We start from the raw sequence: 27952 nt of genomic DNA, 5'->3' as shown, positions 1-27952 counted from the left end.
AAATTTTGATTTTCAAATACCGTATAATAAACTTTTAATTCTTTATACTACTTAAGCAAGTGACCTTTATTCAAAAGGTTTATTTGGGTAAGGTATGACAATAGTGAATATTTGTACACAAATGTTTTATTTTTTAACTTTATTTTTTTTAATTTACACAACAGGTAATATATACATGAACATTTCTTATAAGTGCTCAATGATGACAGGATGGTAAAATGGTACCGATGACAATATTTGAATAAAAAATTGTGTTAATGGTACAATGAAATTGCTTGAATAAATGATAAAAAACATACTATTACATACAGATCTAAAAACTTGCTAAAGACTTGTACCTCAAGATTCAAGATATTTATTCAGTTATCTGTGTAATTTGTGAAATGGATTAGGCTTAATTTTAATTTGAAACAGTTCCCATTTGAAAATAGATTTCCATATCAAAATACAAAATGGCTATATCCTGGAATAGACCTTGGGGTCTAAACCAGGAGTAATGTATATATAAGGTTCATTCAATTTTCTTTAATGTATTATATACAAGTTTTACTTCTGAAATATACATAAGGGTCTACTCCAGGAGACTGCCAACAAAATTCAGTTACTAACAGTATAAATAGCCTGGTCAGACTGAACAGGTGTTCAAACTAGCCTGGTTCTATACTGGTGGCAAAAGAACTTATGCACTCAAATTACCACAATCAACAAGTGAGCCGTGTCATGACAAAAACAACATAGTGGGTTTGCGACCAGCATGGATCCAGACCAACCTGCGCATCCGCACAGTCTGATCAGGATCCATGATGTTCGCTTACCAACCCTATTACATGTAGAGAAACTGATAGCGAACAGCATGGATCCTGATCAGACTGTGCGGAAGCGCAGGCTGGTCTGGATCCATGCTGGTCACAAATGCACTATGTTGGTTTTGTCGTGACGCAACTCAAGTATACTTTTTATTTTTGCAACAATGGTACAAGATAAAATATATACATGTAGGCTCCAAAGAAAGGTACAGCAAATAGAGGAAACATGTGCCTGCAATCACAAAGCATGGTACACAATGAATTGTATATGTCTGACAGACATGGCACAGTGATTTCATTTTTCTTCTTTGTTCATGACAGCACACTGTTTATGTTCTAATTTCTTTGAGATGTGCAATTTTAATATGTTTGCATAAATGCTCATAAAAATCTGAAAAAATCTGAAAAAATTGTATTTCTACTTAAAGTTTTCATATCACTATTCTACATACAGTTGACTTAATTGTGATTATATTTTGACAATTCTCTAACAATATTTAAAAGATGTAATTCACTGTGATATTTCAGCTATTTTCTGCAAAACACTAGATCTACATATTTTTCACAAAACCTCAGACTTAAAATTATGCAAACTAGGGATTTAAAGGCCTATTACATCAAAGAAATGTTTTTATTTTTGCTTCTCAAGAGCTTATTTTCAATGTTATGTTTTTGTTTCCAAATTTTACTCATCGGCCAATTACCTCAACCATCTTTGCTTCTGTAGCTTTTTAGCAATTAGTACAGTACTTTTCTCACAAAAAATTTCACATTCTAACCCTCTTTCTAACATGCTATAAAACTATTAATTAAACATTATAAAACTCATGTTTGCCCCATTTAAGAAGGGTATTTCTTCCTAAGGCATAATGTGCCTTTAAAGTATTACATGATAAACAAGAGCTGTCGGTAGGACAGCAACGCTTGACTATTCTTAGTGCTTGATAGTAAAAAAAAATATGCTTGATACAGTTACCTCCTCCAGTTTACAGGTTGGGGTGATGATGGTGAACAAGTGTGCAAAGTTTCAAAGCCATATGTCAATGGACTTTGAAAATATTTGAGGTATTACAGAAACTTCAACGCAAATTCCAAGTCGAAAAAGGGGCATAATTCTGTCAAAATGCTTGATAGAGTTACCTCCTCCTGTTTACAGGTTGGGGTTATGATGGTGAACAAGTGTGCAAAGTTTCAAAGACATATATCAATGGACTTTGAAAATATTTGCGGTATTACAAAAACTTTAACATAAATCCTAAGTCGAAAAAGGGGCATAATTCTGTCAAAATGCTTGATAGAGTTACCTCCTCCTGTTTACAGGTTGGGGTTATGATGGTGAACAAGTGTGCAAAGTTTCAAAGCCATAAGTCAATGGACTTTGAAAATATTTGAACTATTACAAAAACTTTAACGTAAATTCTAAGTCAAAAAAGGGGCATAATTCTGTCAAAATGCTTGATAGAGTTACCTCCTCCTGTCTACAGGTTGGGGTCATGATGGTGAACAAGTGTGCAAAGTTTCAAAGCCATATGTCAATGGACTTGGAAAATATTTGAACTATTACAAAAACTTTAACATAAGTGGTTATGCCGACGCTCGGGTGACTACAATAGCTCTACTTATTCTTATCCTATAGTCGAGCTAAAAACACACAAAGTGTCAAACTCTTATATGTAGGTAAAATAACAGTAGCGTTTAAGCACATTCATTTTACTTGTCTTGACTAACACAAATTTTGTCAAATCACTGAAATAACCATAATTCTGTAAAATCTTAAACCATCAAGTTTTGTTTTTAAACCACCAATTTTGATACACATTTAGTCTTGGTAGTCTGAGATCCTAACACAATATCAAGCTATAAAATCCAATGGTCGATTGAATCCCCCTTTTCTGTTCATGTATTGTCTGAAAAATAATAATAATACTGTATAATAAGATTTTGTTTACTGTCTTGTTTTCTATTATGTTCTTAAAAAAATTACTTTTGATCTAACAAAATTATATTAAAGACACACACAAAATCTACAAATGAGCTGCGTCATGACAAAACCAACATGCCTTTGCGACCAGCATGGATCCAAACCAGCCAGCACATCAGCGCAGTCTGATCAGGATCCATGCTGTTCGCTATCAGTTTCTCTACTTGAAATAGAGTTGGTAAGCAAACAGCATGGATCCTGATCAGACTGCGCAGATGCGCAGGCTGGTCATGATCCATGCTGGTCGCAAACGCACTATGTTGGTTTTTTTCATGACGCGGCTCAAATGTGTCCATAGGATACAGAGACACAGATGCCCGAACATTTCACAGTTAATCTACCTACTGACAGCAGGTCTGGTGGACAAGGGCAAATCAAATCTGTATCAAAAACTGTATTTTTCTGTATTAACCTGTCCATTGCTCAACACTATTTTCTATCTTGTAACTTGTTGTTGATGTTGTCTGGTTTTAAGTCACACTAACACTTTGAAAATCATATGTTGGCTTTTAATAGTATTAAACTTAACTGGTGGAGTAAGAAGACACGTCCTGTAGTACATCTCTTAATACAGCAGTGAAGAATAAAAAGAATTGAACATATCTTTTTTAAAGATAGAAAGATAGTCTAGATTAACTAACAAGAGCTGTCACAGGAGACAGCGAAGCTCGACTAATAAAATGCTGGACGCAGTAAGGAGGACAAAACTATGAAAGAAAAATCAATTATGTATAATTAAGTTAAGTTATAGTAAAAATATAACATTTGTTAACATCAATTCTAAGATCAAGGGGAATAATTCTAGAAATAGTCATGCAAGAGTTATGGACCTTGCCACACAACATTTGTGTAATAATAAGAAATATATATTTGAAGTTTGAAGTAGATATCTTAAGAGGGCCATGATGGCCCTGAGGTCGCTCACCTGTATAAAGCCCCCCCCCCCCCACCCCCCCAGCCCAATTTTTACCCAAGGGCTTTTATTTGTTTATTTGAACAGACTTGGTAGACACCCATAAGAAGATGTTTCATGCTAAACATCAAAGTTCTAGCTCATTGGGTTTTTCAAAAGAAGATTTTTTAAGGTTTTTACTATACACATATAGTTAAAAACAATGACATCCCTGGGGCAGGGCCAGTTTTGACCCCCGGGCTTTTATTTGAACAAACTTTGTAGATATTTACTTAAAGATGTTTCATGCTTAATATCTAAACTCTAGCTATTTGGGTTTTTTTAAAGAAGATTTTTAAGTTTTTGCTAAACACATATAAGGAAAATCAATGACCCCCCCCGGGCGGGGCCAGTTTTGACCCAAGGGCTTTTATTTGAACATACTTGGTAGACACCCATTAGAACATGTTTCATGCTAAATATCTTAGCTCTAGCTCTTTGAGTTCTTTAAAAGAAGATTTTTTAAGTTTTTACTATATGCATATAGGGAAAATCAATGACCCCCTGGGGCGGGGCCAATTTTGACCCCAGGGCTTTTATTTGAACAAACTTACTAAACACTCATTAGAAGATGTTTCATGCTAAATATCTTAGCTCTAGCTCTTTGTGTTCTTTAAAAGAAGATTTTTTAAGTTTTTACTATATGCATATAGGGAAAATCTATGACCCCCTGGGGCGGGGTCAATTATGACCCCAGGGCTTTTATTTGAACAAACTTGGTAGACATTCACTAGAAGATGTTTCATGCCAAATATCTAAGCTGTAGCTCTTATGGTTCTTTAAAAGAAGGTTTTTTAAGTTTTTACTATATGCATATAGGGAAAATCAATGACCCCCCGGGGCGGGGCCAATTTTGACCCCAGGGCTTTAATTTGAACAAACTTGGTAGACACTCACTAGAAGATGTTTCATGCTTAATATCTTAGCTCTAGCTCTTTGTGTTCTTTAAAAGAAGATTTTTTAAGTTTTTACTATATGCATATAGGGAAAATCAATGACCCCCTGGGGCGGGGCCAATTTTGACCCCAGGGCTTTTATTTGAACAAACTTGGTAGACATTCACTAGAAGATGTTTCATGCTAAATATCTAAGCTCTAGCTCTTACGGTTCTTTAAAAGAAGATTTTTTAAGTTTTTACTATATGCATATAGGGAAAATCAATGACCCCCTGGGGTGGGGCCAATTTTGACCCCAGGGCTTTAATTTGAACAAACTTGGTAGACACTCACTAGAAGATGTTTCATGCCAAATATCTTAGCTCTAGCTTTTTGGGTTCTTTAAAAGAAGATTTTTTAAGTTTTTACTATATGCATATAGGGAAAATCAATGACCCCCTGGGGCCGGGCCAATTTTGACCCCAGGGCTTTTATTTGAACAAACTTGGTAGACATTCACTAGAAGATGTTTCATGCTAAATATCTAAGCTCTAGCTCTTATGGTTCTTTAAAAGAAGATTTTTTAAGTTTTTACTATATGCATATAGGGAAAATCAATGACCCCCCAGGGCGGGGCCAATTTTGACCCCAGGGCTTTTATTTGAACAAACTTGGTAGACACTCACTAGAAGATGTTTCATGTTAAATATCTTAGCTCTAGCTCTTACGGTTCTTTAAAAGAAGATTTTTTAAGTTTTTACTATATGCATATAGGGAAAATCAATGACCCCCTGGGGCGGGGCCAATTTTGACCCAAGGGCTTTTATTTGAACAAACTTGGTAGACACTCACTAGAAGATGTTTCATGCCAAATATCATAGCTCTAGCTCTTAGGGTTGTTTAAAAGAAGATATTCAAAGATTTTTCTTTCGGTTGCCATGGCAACCAGAGTTCTGCATTGAATTAAATTCTTTGAACAATTTTTAAAAGTGACCACCAAAGGAACATTCCTGTGAAGTTTGGATGAAATTGGCTCAGTGGTTTATGAGGAGATGTCATTTAAAGCAACAGTTTACTGACGGACGGACGGACGCCGGATGGACGGACGCCGGACGAAAAGCGATCACAAGAGCTCACCCTGTCACTCTGTAAATATTGCTTCAAGAGTTATGAACATTGTCACATAAAATGTAAATGATTATAAGGAATAAGTATTTGAAGTTTGAGGTAGATACCTTTAAAAATAAAAAAGTTAAAATAAAAAATAACATTTTTCTAGTAAATAAATCTAAGTTTATGGGGAGATAATTCTTGCAATATTGGTGCTAGAGTTATGAACCTTGTCACATAAGATGTGGATGATGATAACGTAAATATATTTGAAGTATGAAGTTGATCCCATCAGAAATAAATAAGTTACAGTAAAAAATAATATTTTGTATGGAAAATTCTAAGTTCAAAGGGAGATAAATCTAAAAATATTGGTGCTAGAGTTATGAACATTGTCACATAAGATGGGGATGATGATAATGTAAATATATTTGAAGTATGAGGTTGATCCCTTAAGAAATAAAGAAGAAACAGTAAGAAATAGTATTTTTTTAGGACAATTCTAAGTTCAAGGGGAGATAAATCTGAAAATATTGGTGCTAGAGTTATGAACCTTGTCACATAAGATGGGGATGATGATAAGGTACATATATTTGAAGTATGACGTTGATCCCTTAAGAAATAAAGAAGTATCAGTAAAAAATAGTATTTTTTAAGGAAAATTCTAAGTTCAAGGGGAGATAAATCTGAAAATATTGGTGCTAGAGTTATGAACATTGTCACATAAGATGGGGATGATGATAATGTAAATATATTTGAAGTATGAGGTTGATCCCTTAGGAAATAAAGAAGAAACAGTAAGAAATAGTATTTTTTGAGGAAAATTCTAAGTTCAAGGGGAGATAAATCTGAAAATATTAGTGCTAGAGTTATGACCATTGTCACTTAAGATGTGGTTGATGATAAGGAACATATATTTGAAGTTTGAAGTTGATACCTTAAGAAATGACAAAGTTATAGTGAAAAATATTTTACTGCACCAAAACTTTAATCTAGAATCCAAAGGCCACTCAGAAGCAAGTGATTTAATATAATTACTTGGTCAGGAAGACAAGATGATATCAATTTCTAGATACATGTAGTAATATATCTAAAAATTCAAAATGTCAACGAAGACAACAAATTTTTTTACAATTACCTATAACGTCTTTTCTTGCAAATATTTGCTGAATAGTGTTCATTGCCAACAACTTGTTTATCCTGCAATAAGAAAATAATTCTCATATTGTAAATGTTTATTTTAAATAAGTCTACAGTGCAAGCATATAAGCCTTGTCATGACAAAACAAACAGAACGGGTTTGCGACCAGCATGGATCCAGACCAGCCTGCGCATCCGCGGGATGCGCAGTCTGATCAGGATCCATGCTGTTCACTATCAGTTTCTCTACTTGCTATAGGGGCATGGATCCTGATCAGACTGCGTGGATGCGCAAGCTGGTCTAGATCCATGCTGGTCGCAAACCCATTATGTTGGGTTTTGTCGTGATGCGGCACATATAATACCATGAAAAATTATTATAATTGATAATAAACGTAACTAGAAAAGTGTTGAAAGGACACAGATGGCCCCACATTTCACTGCTTGATTACTCTACAGACAGACAGACAGACAGCATCTTAATGTAGAGTTTGATCAAAATACCAGGCCCATCTGAAATCATAACCTCCTATTTCAAACTTTATATGAAGAATTTAGATACATAACAACAGCTTTCATAAGGACAGTGCACTTCACTATTCTCAGTGCTTGATAATTTAAACCAGAGTCTGGCAAAAGTGAAGATTAGTTGAGCTAAAAAATTCAAACAATCATAAATTTTTTTAAACTTGAAAAGAGACAGATTTCTTGAATCTTAAAATTCTATAATTCATGACCAATGTCTAGTGTCCATAAAGTTAATTAAGACAAGTTATACATACTTTAGTTGTATCGAATCCTGAGAAGCCCATTACTTTCATAAGTTCCTGCTCATCTTCAGGCATATTCTGTAAATCCTCCTCTGTGAACAAAATGATAAATAACATCATAAGTTTAAGTAATTTCTGATACACAACGACAATACATAATACAAGTGTACCCTTATCACTTAAGCATTCATTCAAAGGTATTGTATGTTCATTAACAGATACTACATGCTTGTAATGTTAATGTGTGTGTGTATTTGCGTTTATTTATACTCGCCACCGGTTGCCCATATGGGCGAGCCCTCCAGAAGAGTATTAGTCATTTTATTTTTCGGAGGATAGTGCAATTACAGATACAGAAAGATGCCCCAATTCCAGAAGCTTCTCCTGGTTCTTTAGCGTGCCAAGTGTTTAAGCACCCATACACGGGACCTCGATTTAAAGTCTCATCCGAAAGACTGATTAGTAATTTTAGTTGGCCAGCCCGGGAATCGAACCCACAATGTCGAGATTACAAGTCTCGCGCTCTAACCGATTGAGCTATGCGGGCTGGCTTTGTTAATTTTGATGTTAATTTTCAGACAATATCATTATATAACCGGACTAAAATCTTTACAAACATTATATTACTGCATATTTGTAACAATGAATTTCATTGGGCAATTGTGATGTCTACTAGTATATTATTTATACACACTGCTGCTGCTGCAAATATCTGAATTAATTTTATTCTAATCAAAGAATATAATAGTGTTGCATTTGTAAATTCATTATATAAATTATAGGCAGGTTATATTGCTGTGTATGAATTGTTTGCTATATATAGAACCCTTATATAAGCTTACAACTGCTAATCTAATTAGTTGTAAAGATTTTTTACAGGTTATATGACCTATATAAATGGTGCATATATAACCTGACCTGTTATGTGAGGTTTATATTGCAAACTAGAACTCCGCGAGTCGGATGTGTCACCTTGTGAACAATATAGTTTAGGAGAAATGGCCAGGACAAAAATGATATTTGAAAATCAACAAAGGGCAATAGCTCAAAAAATAAGAAATGCAGAGCAGCAGTTTCTATGCATTGCACTTCTCAGTATCAGGCCATCCTTAAAAAAATGTTTGTTTGCAGTAACGCTACCGACTCACAAAATTTGCCCCTACTCAAAAGTTTTTTTCATGGTCTGGATAAAAAAAATTTTTTTATTAATCAGAAAATTATACCTTGTGCTTTGTTTTTGTTCTTTTAAAGGTTAATAGAAGAAATAAAATGTAGGTATTATTTAATTAGAATTCATTTATTAATTTATTAATTGTTACCAGATTATCAAAGCATAAATTGTCCAGCATTTTGAAATTCCATGTTTATTAGTTCAATAAAAAAAAAAAAAAAATCAACCTACCTACCCACCTTGAAAATTCTGGGTCGGGTTACTGCAAACAAACATTTTTTTAAGGATGGCCTCAATAAGATCTATCATCCTACTAAGTTTTCAAGTCAAAAGCTTTTATAATTTATGAGAAATGGCCTGGACAATAATAAAGTTTGAAAATTAACAAGGGCAATAACTCAAAAAATAAGAAATGCAGAGTACCAGTTCTTGGGCACTGCACTTCTTCTTAATGAGATCTATCATCCTATGAAGTTTCATGTCCATAGCTTTTATACTTAAGGAGAAATGGCCTGGACAAAAATAAAGTATGAAAATAAACAAAGGGCAATAACTCAAAAAATAAGAAATGCAGAGTACCAGTTCTTGTGCACTGCACTTCTCCTTAATGAGATCTATCATCCTATGAAGTTTCAAGTCCATAGCTTTTATACTTGAGGAGAAATGGCCCGGACAAAAATAAAGTATGAAAATTAACAAAGGGCAATAACTCAAAAAATAAGAAATGCAGAGTACCAGTTCTTGTGCACTGCACTTCTTCTTAATGAGATCTATCATCCTATGAAGTTTCAAGTCCATAGATTTGATACTTTAGGAGAAATGGCCTGGACAAAAATAAAGTATGAAAATTAACAAAGGGCAATAACTCAAAAAATAAGGAGTGCAGAGTACCGGTTCTTGTGCACTGCACTTCGGGTCATTGTAAGAAGCATGCATACCAAGTTTGAAGTCAATCCGACTTATAATGACTGACTTATGCTCCGGACAAGCTTAAGGGGACGCCGACAACGACGCCGACACCGCCGACAAAAGTAACCCCTATATGTCGCCTTTTTCAAGGCGACACAAAAACTGATAATGTACTGCCATAAAAGCTGTGCAGATTCCTTATAAAATCTTTAAACTTATATCAATCACACTTGCGTATGTCTTCTAAAACCAACCAGTCACTGGTATTATACAACGAAATTTTGTCTTCACCTGTAGGACTCGAACCTTTTATCCCTTGGTCGAAAGGCAAACATCTTATTACCATTTGGCTAACACTCCCATATAATTATACTGGTACAGTCATAACTCCCATAATCATAATGAATGTGGAAAAAAAGGTGGACTGATACACTAAAACCTTTAACTTAAGCTGAAATAAATGATAAAATTTCAAGCCATACCTGATACAGGAGGTTTTTCAACTGATAAGAATATTAGCTCATCATCGTCCGATTCCTCTTCTGGTTTCCGCCCACGACCACGATCCCTGTGACTGTCACTACGGTCACGACGTCTATAAATATACAAATTCTGTCTAATAAATTTGTGTTAGTTTTGAAATAAAATATTCACTATTTAGAAAGGTTTTGAGTAACACTGTACACTGCATTAACAACAGCTGTATACCAACATATAAGTATTAAGTAAGGACAAACTTCATAACTAAAATGAAAAAGAGCATTTTAATTTAGTTATTCATATAAATATCATATTAATAAGTGTTCAAAATTACTGAAACATTTTACATAAGCTTATCTTATGATGTGGAGTCTCCGAAATTATTTGAAAGCGTTTGGTAAAAACTGTTTATCAAAAGAATATAAGTTTGGCACTATGTAAAAATCATCTAAATTAGCCTAAAATAAACATCAAAATGCTTCAGATATTTGTTCAGTTTGGATGCGTCTGGCACATTTATGTCTGAGAACTGTGGCTATATCATATACAAAATATTATATGCTTATACAAACAAACAAACCTTTCATCCCTCTCATGTCTCCTCTCTCTTGACCTTGACCTTCTACGACCTTTGTCCCTAGATCTTGACCTACTTCTTCTGTGTCCTTAAATAAAGACAAATATTGATATTTCTATTTATCATATACAAAGAATAATTTTATATAAGTATTGCCCTGTTACAAAATTTATTTAGTAATAAATCATCATCATAATAATCATAAATTTGCAAGAAAAGTGTATCCATAACCATCACTATGAAGAATTTGTGTAATTTAGAAAGTAAAAGTTTCATGTGTAGTTAAGTTGATTTAAATTTTAACAAGGGCAACATTGTCGCAAAATACGACTGTCACAAAAGCTTTTGTTAGGGATGTGGGCATTATAGTATATGTTATTTTGGTTTTGGAGTGATATATGTGGATATATTACCTGTTAAGATTTTATATCACCCGAGCCGTTAGGGGAGGGTGATATTTTATCTTGGCAGGTAATATATCCACATATATCACTCCAAAACCAAAATAATAATTTTATTATCCTTCCCCTGCCGAGTTTAGACGATTTTTTTAAAAATCATTGCTGTTTCAAATGAAACGTCGAAATAAGATTCCCTTTAGGGCACCTCTTTGTCACAACATGACGTCACATAAATACATGACGTATTTTTCCCGTACCTAACAAGTAAACAAGAGAAAAGGAGTAGTCTATTGAACGCACTTTTTTGTAATTAATATCAAGCTTTCACAAGGTCATATTTGTTTTCGATACTGATGGTAATATGTATCATTACTCTACTTTGGTAAATATTTATCATTTGACAGTTAAAAAGAGCTTGTAAATCGGAATTTACACCGCGTAAAATCGAACCGTACGCGCATCACCTCAGCGCTTGTTGTTTACAACGTTGGGTACCCAACGGGGAAATTTAGTGTGTATATTACCCGTCTGGCTCGGTTATATCAATTTCTTTCGGGTGATCAATATCCAATCAAAAAGGCGGAAAAAATCTGGAAGGGTAATAAATATGTATATAAATAGACAATATGCTCTGGATAATATCTAAATATTTTATCATCTCTAGTGACCTTGACCTTGAAAATATTAACCTAAATTACATGTGTCACACTTGTAGTCATGATAGTTATCATTTGTGTTACAATCCATCAATAAATAATGACTAAATGGTCCCAGTACACAAACTTACCTCTCTATGTGACCTTGACTTTGGTAGCAGGGACCTGGATTATGTGCGCAATACTTAGCTTCACAATGGTAGTCATGATAATGACCATTAATGTGTTTCAATCCCTTAATAAATGATGACTAAACAGTCCGAATTCACATTTTCATATTTTTATCAGAATTTTGGCCCCTATGTGTGACCTTGACCTTGGCTGCAGGGGCCTAATTTTTGCATGTGCCACCCCCCTCACCATGGTGAACATTTGTGCCAAGTTATATTGAAATCCCTCTATGCATGTAGAAGTTTTGCTTCGGACAAGCGTTTTTCAATTACCTCTGTGACCTTGACCTTTGACATAGAGACCCGGCTTATGCGCATGACAATGCTTCACATAGTGGTAAAAATTTCAATGAAGTTTCATTAGTATCCCTTCGTATGTGTAGGAGATATACTATGGACAAAATCTCTATATTTCTTCACCCTTAGTGACCTTGACCTTGCATATATTAACCTAAATTACTACATGTTTCACACCTGTCGTCATGATAATTATCATTTGTGTTTCAACCCCTCAATAAATGACTTAATGGTCTAAATACACATTTTCATATTTTATCTGAACTTTGACCTCTATGTGTGACCTTGACCACAGGGACCTAATTTTGCATGTGACACTCCTCCTCACCATGGTGAACATTTGTGCCAAGTTATATTGAAAACCATGTAGAAGTTTTGCCCCCGACAAGCGTTTTTCATTGACCTCTAAGTGTGACCTTAACCTTTGACCTAGAGACCTGGTTCATAAAGGTGTAACTCCTCATAGTGGTGAACATATCTATGAAGTTTCATTCAAATTCCTCAATGCATGTAGGAGATATGCTCCGGACAAAAATTGGACGCCGCCTGCCTGTAAACCAGCCCGCCAGGGGGGAAATTATAATAATACAACCTGTTTTTCAAACGGGCGTATAAAAATTGAGCAAACAAAAGTATCAAATTTGTAATGCAGGGGACACTGTTTTGATCTTTGGAACAAGTTGAAATTTCTCTGTAAAAACTGATTTCGGACCCTGAGTCTAAATGGTTATTTGTATTTCACTGTTGATTCAAAAATTATGCTCTTTTCACTTTTTTCATCAGAAGGAAATGGTTTTATTCCTAATTTTTGGGTTTTTTTTTGCAATTTTGTTTCCCTAGGATAGTAATTGCCATGAAATTTTACCTCCAAACCACAGTATTTCCTCAATGAAGAAAAAAATCACTGAAATTGAAAAGAAACTTACTTCTGTGCCTTTCTCTATCCCTGGATCTCTCTCTCTCTCTAGACCTTGATCTTTTCCTTTCTGCATCAAAGAAACATTTACATAAAAGCAATACATAAAGGATATACTGATTACATGTGGAACAAAAATAATCTGATAAAACCATACCCAAATTTTCTTTAAATCTCTTTTTGAGCATAAAGTTCAATACCTGCTTGTCAGATTCTTGAGTTGAAAGGTTATTTGTCTGGATATGCAGGCTGAAAAATAATTCTAGGGGGAATGCAATACATGTATAATGTAGCCATATGATCAAACATTTTGGCAAAATCTACATCATACTGCTTTAAAATCGTTAATGATTACACTAAGCAGGTACGTTGTCTGGGAATAGCTGTTAAAAACAAATGTGTTAAATGCTGTCTATTTTCACCTATCAGGAATTGTTACATGTAGGTAGTTTATGTTCAAAATTAGTTTTCTATATGTTGTCACAGTATAATATGCAATTTTATTGACAATGTTAAATTAATATTTTTTTTACTTTAAAAAGTCTATATAGATGTAGTATATACAACGATGTTGAAAAATTATACAATTTAATGCACTGAAATTAATTAGGAAAAGGATATTTGCAAATTGAAACAAAGGTTTTATGTTCAATAATAATGAGCGTGTCTTATTCTGGTTAGGTTTGGTCTGAATCTCTGATCAAAAACTTTAATGCCACATTAGCTGAAGGTCTTCAGTGTATCCATTTTTATACTGTGATAGGATATGTACGCTGAAGACAATGCCATCTAGGAAAAATAACCAAAAATCATGCCAGGAATATAGCATGCTCATATTCATTCATAAAGCACTCAATTAAAGTAAAGTGAAACATATGCTGATAAAACTATATAGCCAAGTATTATAAACATACAAAAATTTATTAAGAACATAAAGTTAAACTACCTAACAATTTCCAACAGCTGAAAATATTCACCGTTTCGCCGCCATCATTCCAAATTGTTTTTTGTTCATGTGACTACATGAGTACGACACTGACCACGGGTGCATTTAAATATGTGTGGACAGTTACAAAAACAATACCATGGGCTTTTGACTTTTTTACAATTTTTTTTTTACAAAATTATAAAAGGTGATTTTCTGACTTATAATGTTCTACGGTTTTATTTTTAAAAAAGTAATGTAAAATAAAAAGTAAATTTATAAAAAGAAATCTTGAGCACTGAAATCATGTCATTTCAACAAAGATGTTCTGAATATAGTACATGCCAGACTCTAGTCCAACTAATTGTACTGCTGGACAAGATATTGTGCTATTTTGTTTATTTGTGTCTGGGCAATATCTCGCCTCAAAAAGCAAGATTCTAACCCAGAACAAAAATATCTCTGCATCTAGCTTTGGCACATCAATATATTTTGACTAGCCAGTACTCCAAGCAGTTCTCACAAATTACATCATACGAGTTACTTCTAAGTGTCATGGTTGACATCAGCCGGTTAAATTGATATTTCTCAGTATGATATGCAATCTTATTGACAGTATTAATAGCGAGCTCGAAAAGCTGGCCCAAAGGGCCTGTTCGCAAAGCCAGCTTGACAGTAACGCGAGTACCTGCTAGATAGTGATGGTTTTGAAAACTGTCATCTGAAGTACTGAATTGACACTTCACAACTTTTCGAATTACAAGATAACGATAAAAGCGGAGGTATTCTGATTGACTGCTGTCCTGCTGTATGACTGGAGCTGGCATAGTAAAACTAAAAGATTCAATATCAGTTAAATCTACTGGAGCTGGCATAGTAAAAGAATCAATATCAGTGAAATCTACTGAGTGTTTTCTGACTATTAATGAAGTACAGGAGGAGCCATATTGGTTTTAATGATCAGAAGAAAAAAGAAAGTAGGTAAAGATGCCACAATGGTTTTGCATGTTTTGGGTCTACGAAATTTACAAAATTATTTCAAACACAGACATTTGGGGTTTGGAGCTCAAAACGCCTTTAAAATCCAAATAAAATGCATATTTGTCAATCCCAGCACATGTACTGATCATATATATCAAAAAAACTTAATATAAGCCGTTTTGAAAAAATTTCATATTTCAACATCTATAATAATACACAAGATAAAAATGTTCGCCGGAAAAATCCGCACCCCTACCGTCATAATCACCATGTATTTTAATCCATTTCCAATATTTTCACATAATCCTTTGGTCAATCGACACAGAAGATATAATTCTTCACGATGATGGTCAATTTTAAACTTCAACGGTAATATAAACAACGCAACAGCCTAAATAAACATCAATATTATCGCCGTTTTTTTTCAACGACAAAATCTTTCGATAAATTCAATGGACCATACGGCTATGAACGAAGCTATCCGATTATGTGGCCCCAGCTTTGCCGTGTGCAAAATGCGCAGCGCTTTTAAGTTTGGGAACCACATAATCGGATAGCTTCGTTCATAGCCGTCTGGTCCATTGAATTTATCGAAAGATTTTGTCGTTGGAAAAAAACGGCAACAATAACGATGTTTATTTCAGCTGTTGCATTGTTTATATTACCGTTGAAGTTTAAAATTGACCATCATCGTGAAGAATAATATCTTCTGTGTCGATTGACCAAAGGATTATGTGAAAATATTGGAAATGGATAAAAATACATGGTGATTATGACGGTAGGGGTGCGGATTTTTTCCGGCGAACATTTTTATCTTGCGTATTATTATAGTTGTTGAAATATGATTTTTTTTCAAAACGGCATATATTAAGATTTTTTGATATATATGATCAGTACATGTCCTGGGATTGACAAATATGCATTTTATTTGGATTTTAAAGGCGTTTTGAGCTCCAAACCCCAAGTGTCTGTGATTTCAAATAGATCTCTACATAATTTAATTAAATCAAAACATTCTTTCGTATAGAGTATATTCAAATGATTTCATATTATATGTCATAAATTATACCTCGTTTTGGGGATCTACTCCTGCTCCTTGGCATATTTGTATTTTCTAAATAAAAATAACGAGTAAGCGAGATTTGTCGTTCTTGATAATTTAAACCGGAAGCTTATGATATAATGCACAAGACTATATAAAAAATATTTAATTATCGCTATGATATTTTCGTGACAAAAAAAAAATTGTGGTTTTAAATCAAATTAACAAACTTTTAACAGTTGACAAAATATATTTATATTTAATTCATTGATCCACCAAAACTACTATTGAACATTCGTCCGTGTCTCTTCCTTTTCCGGTTTCAGGCCAAAACAGACAGGTGAAAAATGATTTTCTTTTAAAAAGCTGTTGGCATCTGCATCAAGGATACAGAATATTTTTATAAATAATGGCAAAATTGAAGACTAGCATTGTTTTAACATATTTGCGCCAGCTTTACTTGTTTCTCCCATCCTATATGAGTAAAAATTAAACTCTAAAACATTCACTGCCGAATTTATTCTATGATACAAGTCTAGTTATTTTGTTCTTGGAAAGTTGCGAAGTCAGAACATTTGTCTGTGTCTTTTGTCTGTAGAGTCCTTGAACCACACTCATTGTTGCCATGAATACTAACGAAATAGCTTGATTTATCGCAAACTATATGACAGTTCACCAACCCCATTTATTTAGCCTGAAAACTCAAGGATTAGAACTTTGCCTCTATTTCAGGAATAATTAAAATACTTGTATGTATTTAACTGCATATGCGTGTATCAGATGTTTGTTACTTTTGATAAATGTGATCATGTTAATGTGACAGCTTATTTTATATTATGACAGGTTAAAGCAGGTATTCCATTTTAACCCCGATTTCTGTGGTGATATGTTTAAAATTTATTGTGTTTCCTGATATTTATATCTATATCCTGAAATTCTCAGACCAGTATGGATGAGTATTAAACCTGTTAAACTGGGTGGGGGGAGCCTTAAAGAATTTTTGTATTCCACTTTGTCAAAGTTAAAAAAAAGTGTTTACTTTTGTTGATACATAGTATGTAAGAATGGCAATATCCTGGATTAGACCCCGGGTTCTAACCCAGGAGTATATATAAGGTTCATTCTGTTTTCTTTAGTGTATTATATACGAGTTTTACTCCTGAAAAAATACATAGGGGTCTAAACCAGGAGATTGCCGTAAGAACTTCTTGCAATGAAAGACATTGCTCTTATTTTCAGGGCCGTCAAGATGAAGTTCAACAAAATGTCGTCGTCTTCAAGACGCAAGAACAGGAAGCGTCACTTCAACGCCCCATCTCATGTACGCAGGAAGTTGATGAGTGCTCCTCTGTCAAAAGAACTTAAACAGAAGTATAATGTTAGAGCAATCCCCATCAGAAAAGATGATGAAGTTCAGGTAACAGATTTAAGGGTGTTGACTGTTATAGAATAAATTGTATCCATTCATATTTAAGGTTTAAGTAACAAGCTCTGCATTCACACTTGGTTTTCTTTCTCCATGAAAAAGAGAAAAAAATGAAGTACTGATTATTGGTCTTCCAAAAGAATGCTTGGCAACATAACATGGCTCCAGCTATAGAAGGAAAAAAGCCCTTGTTCCATATTTAATACAGTGGCAGTTTCAATATTGTACATATTCTGTAATGAACCTAATACTGTAGTTTGCATGAATGTTAAGTACTATAACTAGGTTTGAATGCTTGTTTTCTAATTATATAGGTTGTCCGTGGACATTACAAAGGTCAACAAGTAGGCAAGATTGTGTCGTGTTACAGAAAGAAATTTGTTGTATACATTGAAAGAATACAGAGAGAGAAGGCCAATGGTGCCTCCGTAAATGTTGGCATCCATCCTTCAAAGGTAATTGGTGTTTCAGATTGTATTCTACTTATTTGTGAAACATATTTCATAGCAAGCAATACATCTCTAGCCAAGTTTTCAGTCTATAAGTGGCTGGTTTAAAGTACCAAACAAAAAAGAAGCTTTATGTTTGTAGCGTTTGTAAATTTTTCCATAGTTGGTAATAATTTTTCCAGCTATTTTCAAATGATTTAGCTTCAATATTCCCTGTTACTCAGAGTTGGTTCTGTAATGAATTGACTTTATATTTATGGGAAATAATAAAAAAGGTCAGTAGCTGGATAGATGTATTGTATTTCTTTCATCTTCCTTACCAACTGATCTACATAACAGAATATCAGATATATTAAAATATCTTCCTAAACCTTGACCCCTGGTCAAGTCAGTTGTTTTAGTTAGCACATAGACCGCCCCCGTGGTCGTGGGGTTAGAGTCCATGACATGTAATCCAGTTACCTCTGGCGTGGGTTCGATCCCCAGGAGATGCTTTGGTAGTTAAGCGCAGAGGAAGGTAGTCTAGTACTGGTGTAACTCCAGGAACGATGGTCAGGAAACTACCCGCCTATATGACTGAAATACTGTTGGGAAAAGGCGTAAAACAAAATTTATTGTAGCGAACTTTCCAGTATAGAGCAATTCACTTTAATTTGCAAATCCCTGTTACTCAGAGTTGGTTCTGTAAAGAATTGACTTTATATTTATGGGAAATATAAAAAAGTTCAGCAGCTGGATAGATGTATTGTATTTCTTTCATTTTCCCCTTTCCCCAACTGATTTTACATTAAAAGAATATAAAAGATGCGTTTTCCCTCCGGTGGTGGGGTTCGATTTTGAGGCTTCTAACCCAAGTTACTTCTCTGGTGTGGGGTTTCAAATCTCCGGGGGAAGAGCTTTGGGGGTAGTTTAGCCAGGGGAAAGGGTAGGTCTATTACGGGGAATTGTAACTCCAAGGAAGAGTCGGGGAAAACAAACCCACCTATAGGGACGGGAAAATACTGTTGGAAAAGGGGCTTTTTAAAATCAAACAAAAAAAAAAATTTATTGTAGTAAAACTTTCCAGTATAAAAGCAATCATTTTAAATTTTGAAAATTCCCTGTTACTCAAAAAGTTGGTTCTGTAAAAAAATTAAATTTTAAATTTTTATGGGAAATATAAAAAGTTCGGGAAAGCGGATAAAAATGTATTGAAATTTTTTAAATCCCCTTACCAACTGATCTACATTATAGAATATCAGATGCGCTGCCTCCGTGGTCGTGGGGTTCGAGTTGATGATTTCTAATCCAGTTACCTCTCTGGCGTGGGTTGGATCCCCGGGAGACAGGGCTCGACACTAACGATGGTCCGTTAGCCCGAGGCTACCAATTTTTCCCCAAAAGGACTACCCGAGTTTCCAAGCTGGGATCCCGTCGGGCTACTCAAATATTTTCAGTGACCTGAAATGTCTCTAAATTCACTAAAAATAATTAATAAAAATAACATTTTTTTAGGCGAAAGATAAATTCATCTTACTAGTAAAATAATTTAGCCGTTGGGTCCACTAGTGTCAGTCACAGCAGACGCATAATAGATTCTATTTAATCTCTATAAAGTTGCGAAAAGTGAAACCGGAAGTCCAACTTAATTGCCGATTTTTCTAGCCTACTTCAATAGAATTCTTTGTCTATTAAACATTTCAATGAAAATATTTGCTTATATTGGAACCTATTCAAGGGTTTTAACTTAAAAGAATATGATTTGTTGATTGGTGTAAATCACACTGACAATGATAACCAAAATAAACGTGTTGTCTGAAATAGATCTAATTTCGGATGTAATTTATTCGGACATGAAATTATTGATTGGGAAAAAATCTCTTTATAAAAAAGAGAGAAGAAAAATGTTTAAATCTCTTTAAAAAAGAGAAAAGAAATATTCTAAAGTATTTGTAATTGTCTTTGCCATAACTTCACAATGTTGTCAGCATTTTCTTAATCATGTACAAGCAAATGTAAGCAATAATGCCAATACATGTATATGAAGAAAACAATTGTTAACAAATACTAATACCCTAGGCATAAAAAACTAAGGCAATATAGTTTGATTAAATGGCTTTACATTTTCTAATTTTGTGTTTAAATCAGGAACAACAGATATTAATCTAATGTCCCTATTTAAATCTTCTGACAGTTAAATAACTGAATTACTAGCACTAGTAAAAGTTTGTTATTCTGATATTTTGTTGTTTAATGTCTGACAAAATAAGTTTGTAGAATAAATCAATTAGAGTAAAGACAAACATATTTTGTTCTTGTCCAAGCTTTTTACTTCTGTTTTGAATTTAAAAAACACATCTAAAAGGTCATACATTATCTATACCTGAAAAGTAGATTTGTAAGCTCTATTGAAATATTTTTTTTTATACAAAAGCCAGGTATTACATAAATTTAAAACTGACATACTTATTTAGCTCATATTGCCAATATATTCTCCCTTCCCTATAAGCTGTCAATAATATAAGCTGAGCTGATTGCCTAGCAATTTTTATTTGCAACACACCTTAGTAATTCCTTAGTAGAACCCTTTCAAAATCTATTGACTTTTGTGTGTCACACTGCCATATTTTATAACAAAAATATGTAAAAAAATTGTTGATGATGACTTTGAAGAGCTCAGAGGCTAGCCGGAACCTACATCTCATGCAGAGTAAAGCTTACAAACTTTTACTAGATCTTATATGATTTATCTATTGGTGATTTTTTCCAATAAATTTGAAGAGATCTCATGCAATTGTTTTCTTATCTTCAGATACATACACTCAAAATGCATTTTAATAGAATAAGAAACATTTTTTTATGTTTAAAAATGAGGACTACCTAGATTTGCCAAGGACTACCTGATCCTCAAAGTAGGTAGTCCTTCTGACTACCCCTAAAAAAAGTTAGTGTCAAGCCCTGGGAGATGCTTTGGTAATTTAGCGCGGAGGAAGGTAGTCTTGTACTGGTGTAACTCTCCAGGAACGATGGTTAGGAAACTACCCGCCTATTTGACTGAAATACTGTTTGGGGGGGAAAAGGCGTTAAATCAAACAAACAGAATATCAGATATATTGAAATATCTTCCTTCAGGGTTCGAATTTAAGCTGGCATACTGGCAAAATGCCAGTTAAAATCAAATAATGCCAGTAAAAATAACTCATCTTCCTTACCAACTGATCTACATTGTAGAAAATCCGTTTGAACAATGTTTGCTATCAAATGGAGGCTAGGTGTCCATCCTTCGGATTCCCCTTTCTTTCCCATTTTAATAATTGAAGGATTGAATCCTGACAGTATTCTACTTATTTGTGAAACATATTGATTTGTAAATGTATTATCATTGAACTGGTCTGATGATAATGTTAAATCTATATAAGCTGTAAATTCATAGCAAGCAATACAGAGCCATGTTTTCAATCTATAAGTGGCTGGTTTAAAGTACCAAACAAAAAAAGAAGCTTTATGTTTGTAGCATTTGTAAATTATTCCATAGTTGGTAATAATTTTTTCAGCTATTTTCAAAATGATTTAGCGTCCATATTCCCTGTTACTCAGAGTTGGTTCTGTAAAGAATTGACTTTATATTTATGGGAAATATAAAAAAGGTCAGTAGCTGGATAGATGTATTGTATTTCTTTCATCTTCCTTACCAACTGATCTACATAATCATTATAGGAAATAAGTGTGTGAAAAATGTTTTCAATCAAATGGAGGCAAGGTGTCCATCCTTCCCCTCCCATTTTAATAATTGAAGTATTGAATCCTCCATTTATTTCAAGTTGTAGAATAGACACTGGTTTATGTTCTTTTGATAGTCTGGTAATGAAGCGATCATGAATTGTGATACAAGTTCTGTAAATGTTTTACAATAATAACCGATATGATATATATTTTAAGACATTGAATATTTTGATTATAGTTTTTTAGCTCACCTGAGCTTGCTCAGGGTGAGCTTTTAGGATCGATGAATGTCCGTCGTCCGTCGTCCGTCCGGCCGTCCACAATTGCTTGTGAACACTCTAGCGGTCGCATTTTTGCCTCAATCATCATCAAACTTGGTCAGGATGCTTATCTAGTTGAAAGCTCGGATGAGTTCGAATATGGGTCATCTCAGATGAAAAACTAGGTCACAAGAGCTAAAAATAGAAAAACCTTGTGAACACTCTAGAGGTCACATTTTTGACCCAATCTTCATCAAACTTGGTCAGGATGTTTGTCTAGGTGATAGCTCGGATTGAGTTCGAACATGGGTCATCTCGGATGAAAAAGTAGGTCACAGGAGCTATAAATAGAAAAAACCTTGTGAACACTCTAGTGGTTCACATTTTTGAACCAATCATCATCAAACTTGGTCAGAATGCTTGTCTAGTCAATTGCTTGGATGAGTTCGAACATGGGTCATCTCGGATGAAAAACTAGGTCACAGGAGCTAAAAAATAGAAAAACCTTGTGACCACTCTAGTGGTCACATTTTTGACCCAATCATCATCAAACTTTGTCAGGATGCTTGTTTAGATAATAGCTCGGATGAGTTCGAATATGGGTCATCTCGGATGAAAAACTAGGTCACCGGAGCTATAAATAGAAAAACCTTGTTAACACTCTAGCGGTCACATTTTTGCATCAATCATCATCAAACTTGGTCAGGATGCTTATCTAGTTGATAGCTTGGATGAGTTCGAACATGGGTCATCTCGGATGAAAAAGTAGGTCACCGGAGCTAAAAAATAGAAAAAACCTTGTTAACACTTTAGCGGTCACATTTTTGCATCAATCATCATCAAACTTGATCAAGATGCTTGTCTAGGTAATAACTCGGATGAGTTCGAACATGGGTCATCTCGGATGAAAAACTAGGTCACAGGAGCTAAAAATAGAAAAACCTTGTTAACACTCTAGTGGTCACAATTTTGACTCAATTGTCATCAAACTTGGTTCAGGAAACTTGTCTAGGTCATTGCTGGGAATAAATCGAACATGGGACATCTTGATGAAAAACTAGGTCACAGGAGCTAAAAATAGAAAAATCTTGTTAACACTCTAGTGGCTACTGTTGTGAACCAAATATTCTGTTAATTGGTCTGAAAGTTTGTTTTGATGATTTCTAAGTCAAGATCGAACATGGGTCATCTTGGATGAAAAACTAGGTCACACCGCCCAAATATGGAAAAACCTTGTTAACATTCTAGTGGTCCACATTTTCGACTCCATTATCATCAAACTTGGTCAGAATGCTTGTCTAGGTAATTGCTTGGATGAGTTCGAAATCGCATGTGAAACTAGGTCACCGGAGCTAAAAATAGAAAAATCTTGTTAACACTCTAGTTGCTACTGTTTTGATCCAAGTATCCTGGAAATTGGTCTGAAAGTTTGTTTTGATGATTTCTAGGTCAAGTTTGAATATGTGTCACCTGGGTAAAAAACTAGGTCGCACTGCTCAAATATGGATAATCCTTGTTAACACTGTAGTGGTCACATTTTTGACTCACCTGTCATGAGACTTGGTCAGAATGCTTGTCTAGGTAATTGTTTGGATGAGTTTGATAATTCAGGTGAGCGATCTAGGGCCATCATGGCCCTCTTGTTTTACAAATTTTGATTACAAAAAAAAGGAGCTTAAACTCTATACTAAGCTTCCGTGAATCATTCCCAAGAGAGCAGTATTTACAGGGTTTTCATTATTATTGAATTGGTGATCCATATCTTCAGTTTAAATGATGTTTATATCTGTTGTATTTTTAGCTTGTACCAAGATTAAAATATCCCCCCTTGTCCCATGGCCAAATTATTTGTTTTAAGTTAACACATCTATTGCTTCAGATAAAAGCCTCATTGGTCCAAACCCTTATAGGGGCAAGTTTTTGTTTCTTGAGCAAGAAACTTTACACTCATTGCTTAGTACTGGTTAATGCGAAAGTGTGTCTATAAGCTTGTAGCTTCCTACACAATCGAACTAAAATCTGCATAAACCAAAAGTGAAAACACTGTTTCAAATGATTTGATTACTCTAGTATCCCTGTTACTCAGAGTTGATTCTGTAAAGAATTGACTTTATATTTATGGGAAATATTAAAAAAAAAGCTCAGCAGCTGGATAGATGTATTGTATTTCTTTCATCTTCCTTACCAACTGATCTACATAGAAAATTAGCGTTTAAAAAATGTTTACTAACAACTAAATACCATGTTTGAAGATACACAACATGCACACGGTACTTGAAAAATGCTCTGTGGGAAGTCCCTAATATATGAAAAATGATTTGAGCCGCGTCACGACAAAACCAACATAATGGGTTTGCGACCAGCATGGATTTAGACCAGCCTGTGCATCCGCGCAGTCTGATCAGGATCAATGCTGTTCACTATCAGTTTCTCTACTTGTAATAGGATTGGTAAGCGAACAGCAAGAATCCTGATCAGACTGCGCAGGCTGGTCTGGATCCATGCTGGCCGCAAACCCAATATGTTGGTTTTGTCAGGACACGGCTCATTTCGCCTCGGTGGGAAATCTCTGATTTAATGATTTCAAATTCAAAACTGCCCTAATTTACTTTTAACAATATGATTGATTGTGCAGTTAATTGATAAACACTCTATCACTGGAATTTCCTGAGACTAATGCAATAAAGGGCCATTATTTCCCCTGCAAAATAGTTGGAATTTTTTAAAAAGTGCAATTTGTTAGATTTAGATTTCTGTATGGACTTTGTTTAAATAGGCATCAAAAGGAATTCTGCAATTTTGCATACTTAAAGATCCTGTAACACAATTTTTTCATGGTTTTATTTCATAAATATGATGCTCAAATTAAGATTTGTCAATATTGTAAGTTCCAATAAGCATTATTTAAAAAGATATTACCCAATTTAACATTTCATGTAAATAAAGGGAGGTAATTAGAAATATATTTTCTATAAATTCTAAGTCAAATTTTCCAATAAGAAATGAATGCCTGTAATTTATTGATTAAATATAATGTGCACAAATATTTGCAGTACACATTTTACATATTCTTCGATGTTTGAAAATTGTTTTATTTGCATAAATATGTACATATATAATTTTTTGCTAGTGTGGTATTCATACAGTAAAAATATCAATCACAAAACATACAGGATCTTTAACATACACATGTATGCTTGTTATGATTGTTGAAAACATACAATTGGAGAGGGAGTCCCTTAAGCATTACAATGGGCGCCAGAATATCAGAGTGACAGTATATTTGTTTTACAGCCTTAACTTACATAAAGCGCATATACAATGTATGCAAAACACATAAAATTTATCCCTAATAATAAATTATACTCCTTGATCTTTTAAATCCCAGTTACTCAGAGTTGGCTCTTGAGAGCTGACTTTATAACCCTGGGAAATAATAAAAAGGTCAGCAGCTGGATAGATGTATGGTTTTCCCTTCATCTTCCTTACCAACTGATCTACATAGATTATCTTTATAATCTTTGGTAAAACATAGCAAAAAAGATTGATCTCCAAGGTCTGTCACTATTATCTGTAAATGCATACTGTTATATTTGTTTTCATGCCCCTTATGGCTGAAGGGTTGCCTTTTATGGTTGAGGCATCAAAATTGCTTTACATTGTAACACTAGAGGTTAGCCAGAATCATCTTTCCTGTTTTGGCTTTTATGACCTAAATTATGTTGGTATGCCATAAAACCAAACATATATGTTTTCATACATACCCTGTCAAATAAGATTACTGTTTCTGTTTACAAATCAGACAAATGTAGCAGATCTGTATCAAGTGTTCATTTTCTTGTCTACATTTATATTTTTTATCTGTATAAGATATATTTTTAAATAACTTTTGTTTCTTATAACATAATTTAAATAACTCTATTTTCCATTTCCAGGTGGTCATTGTAAAACTTAAAATGGACAAAGACCGAAAGAAAATTCTTGAGCGCAAGGCTCGCTCTAGACAGGCCGCTGATAAGGGCAAACACACAGAAGAATCTATCATGGAAACATCATAGTCATCTGCTTATGTCCTGTAGTTGTCCTGGAAATAAAGAGAAAAACACAATTACAGAGTTTGTTTTAAATTTACAGATTAATGATACTTCCTTTAGATCACTTAAATTTGGTTCAGATATAAAGTTTGAATAACATTAAGAGATATTCTTTTTGAAACTCGATACGTCTGTAGATCATCTTTAGAGGTCACTGTCTTAACACCCATAACTCAAATCATTGAACATGCTGTTGGTCGGTTCATTACAGAAAATTGCAGAAAGTCAATTTAAGTGAAGGCAGTCATTCATGAAAACATGAAATTTTTATTTATGTAACATACTGTGTTTAAGCTATATATGCCATTTATTCAATGCAAATAGTTTCCTATCACTTTACTATAGTTCTCTTAGTCACATTATTGACCAGTGCCAATTTGTTTCATCATTGTCTTCCATATTTGGAAGGTACAGAGCATGGAAGCTGATGCACTAAATTTGGGTCAAGGTCACTGGTCAGATAATTCAATACCTACAGAAATGTGTTGTTTTGCTGTCACATTTCCAATTTATATAGCCGCTGCACCGCCATTTATTTACTGACGAACCACTTCACTTTAATATGTCTGAAAAGACTTCAAGACACAATTATGGTATGTCGTCTGTCCGTAGACAGTTGGTTTCTGATGATTGTGTTTCTAATTATTAAAAATGTGTCGAGTTTGCTGCAACCAACATATTTGAAAGAGTTGTGCCCCTTTCAAAACAAATTTTCTGTAAAATATTGGTTTCCTTCAAAAGATTTAATGTGAAGGTATACATTTGAATTTGCCATCTGGTACATGTTGCCTCTCCTTGGTTGTCTTGGTGAAGGGGGAACAATATATTTTCTACAAAGTAAGGCCATGTTTTTAGCTTTTTAAGAACCAGTATTGGTATTGCTGATACTCTAGTTTTATTATTGCATGACGTTAGCAGGATGAATAACTTGCTCTTCAGAGTTGGTGAATAGGGGTGTCAGGATTAGCAAAAATGTATATCGTTTAAACAGCATTTTAATAACTGTGTTAAACGTTTAACAAACCCTACTAAAAGAATTTCTTTGATTTTTAACATTAACTATTTTGTATTGAAGTAAAAATAGTACATTTTGTGTGTATTTTGTACACAGCAACGATTACCAAACATCTATTATGGGGTAACTGGTGTCCAGAAGACCATATGGTACAAGATGAGATACCATGCAATGAGGAAAAAGAAGATTTAAAAACAAAATATGTATCATATTTTGAGATAAGAAACAAAAGTGATGTTTAAAACCAATCTAAAGTTTCTAAGGTATTCAGCTAACCTGGATTACCCAGGTATTGAATTTTCTAACAGGCTGAAACGGACCTAATCTGCTTAAAAGATAAATGTGACACCCCTAGTTTAATCATGTAACAAGGGAAACCATCATATTATCCAAAATCAAACCAAAGAACAACAATCTTAATTGACTTAAACACTAGTAGGCCCTATTGTACCAGCAAAAATATAATGTCTTGCACATAGAATCAAAGTCAAGTTTATTAGATTTTATTTGGTTTTACATCATCAACTTACATGTACATTATTATTACACAAGCCCTGGTAAGGTTATATGGATTAAAACAGGTGGGTTTGTACAGAAATAAACATTCAAAACTGCCAGCAAAAAAAAATCGTGAATTTATAATGAAAAGATGTAGTTGCAAACAAATGCCAATTACAATACAAAATAATGTGAAAGTAAGATTTATTGATTTAGCCTTCAATTAACTGTATTTTCCAAAAGAACAAGTAAAACAAAACTCTTAAAGCACTAAATATTTCAAAGCAAAAATTGTACAACAAAATTACCATATGTAAAAATAATGTTGATTTAGAATAATTTCAGAAAA

At 34.0% G+C, this 27952-nt stretch overlaps 2 protein-coding genes across 2 annotated transcripts; one reads left to right on the top strand and one right to left on the bottom strand.

The window, feature by feature from the left end:
* Positions 1-124: 124 nt before the first annotated feature.
* On the bottom strand, positions 125-16317 carry LOC132735561 (U4/U6.U5 small nuclear ribonucleoprotein 27 kDa protein-like). Its single transcript, XM_060722514.1, has 7 exons — positions 16187-16317; positions 13222-13281; positions 10775-10859; positions 10197-10309; positions 7647-7726; positions 6863-6924; positions 125-2713 (listed from the first exon to the last, which is right to left on the bottom strand). The coding sequence occupies exons 1-7, from the start codon at positions 16218-16220 to the stop codon at positions 2659-2661; spliced, it is 489 nt and encodes a 162-aa protein (XP_060578497.1). The 5' UTR covers positions 16221-16317; the 3' UTR covers positions 125-2658.
* Positions 16318-16358: 41 nt separating this feature from the next.
* Positions 16359-26104, top strand: LOC132735562 (large ribosomal subunit protein uL24-like). Its single transcript, XM_060722516.1, has 4 exons — positions 16359-16499; positions 17399-17576; positions 17900-18040; positions 25932-26104. The coding sequence occupies exons 2-4, from the start codon at positions 17409-17411 to the stop codon at positions 26052-26054; spliced, it is 432 nt and encodes a 143-aa protein (XP_060578499.1). The 5' UTR covers positions 16359-16499; positions 17399-17408; the 3' UTR covers positions 26055-26104.
* Positions 26105-27952: the final 1848 nt, after the last annotated feature.

This window comes from Ruditapes philippinarum, unplaced genomic scaffold (genome assembly GCF_026571515.1).
Source record: "Ruditapes philippinarum isolate M1 unplaced genomic scaffold, ASM2657151v2 ctg2534_1_1_1_1, whole genome shotgun sequence".
Taxonomy (NCBI): Eukaryota; Metazoa; Mollusca; class Bivalvia; order Venerida; family Veneridae; genus Ruditapes; species Ruditapes philippinarum.
Note: the sequence above shows the minus strand (reverse complement) of the source record. Positions and strands in the feature narration are given on the sequence as shown.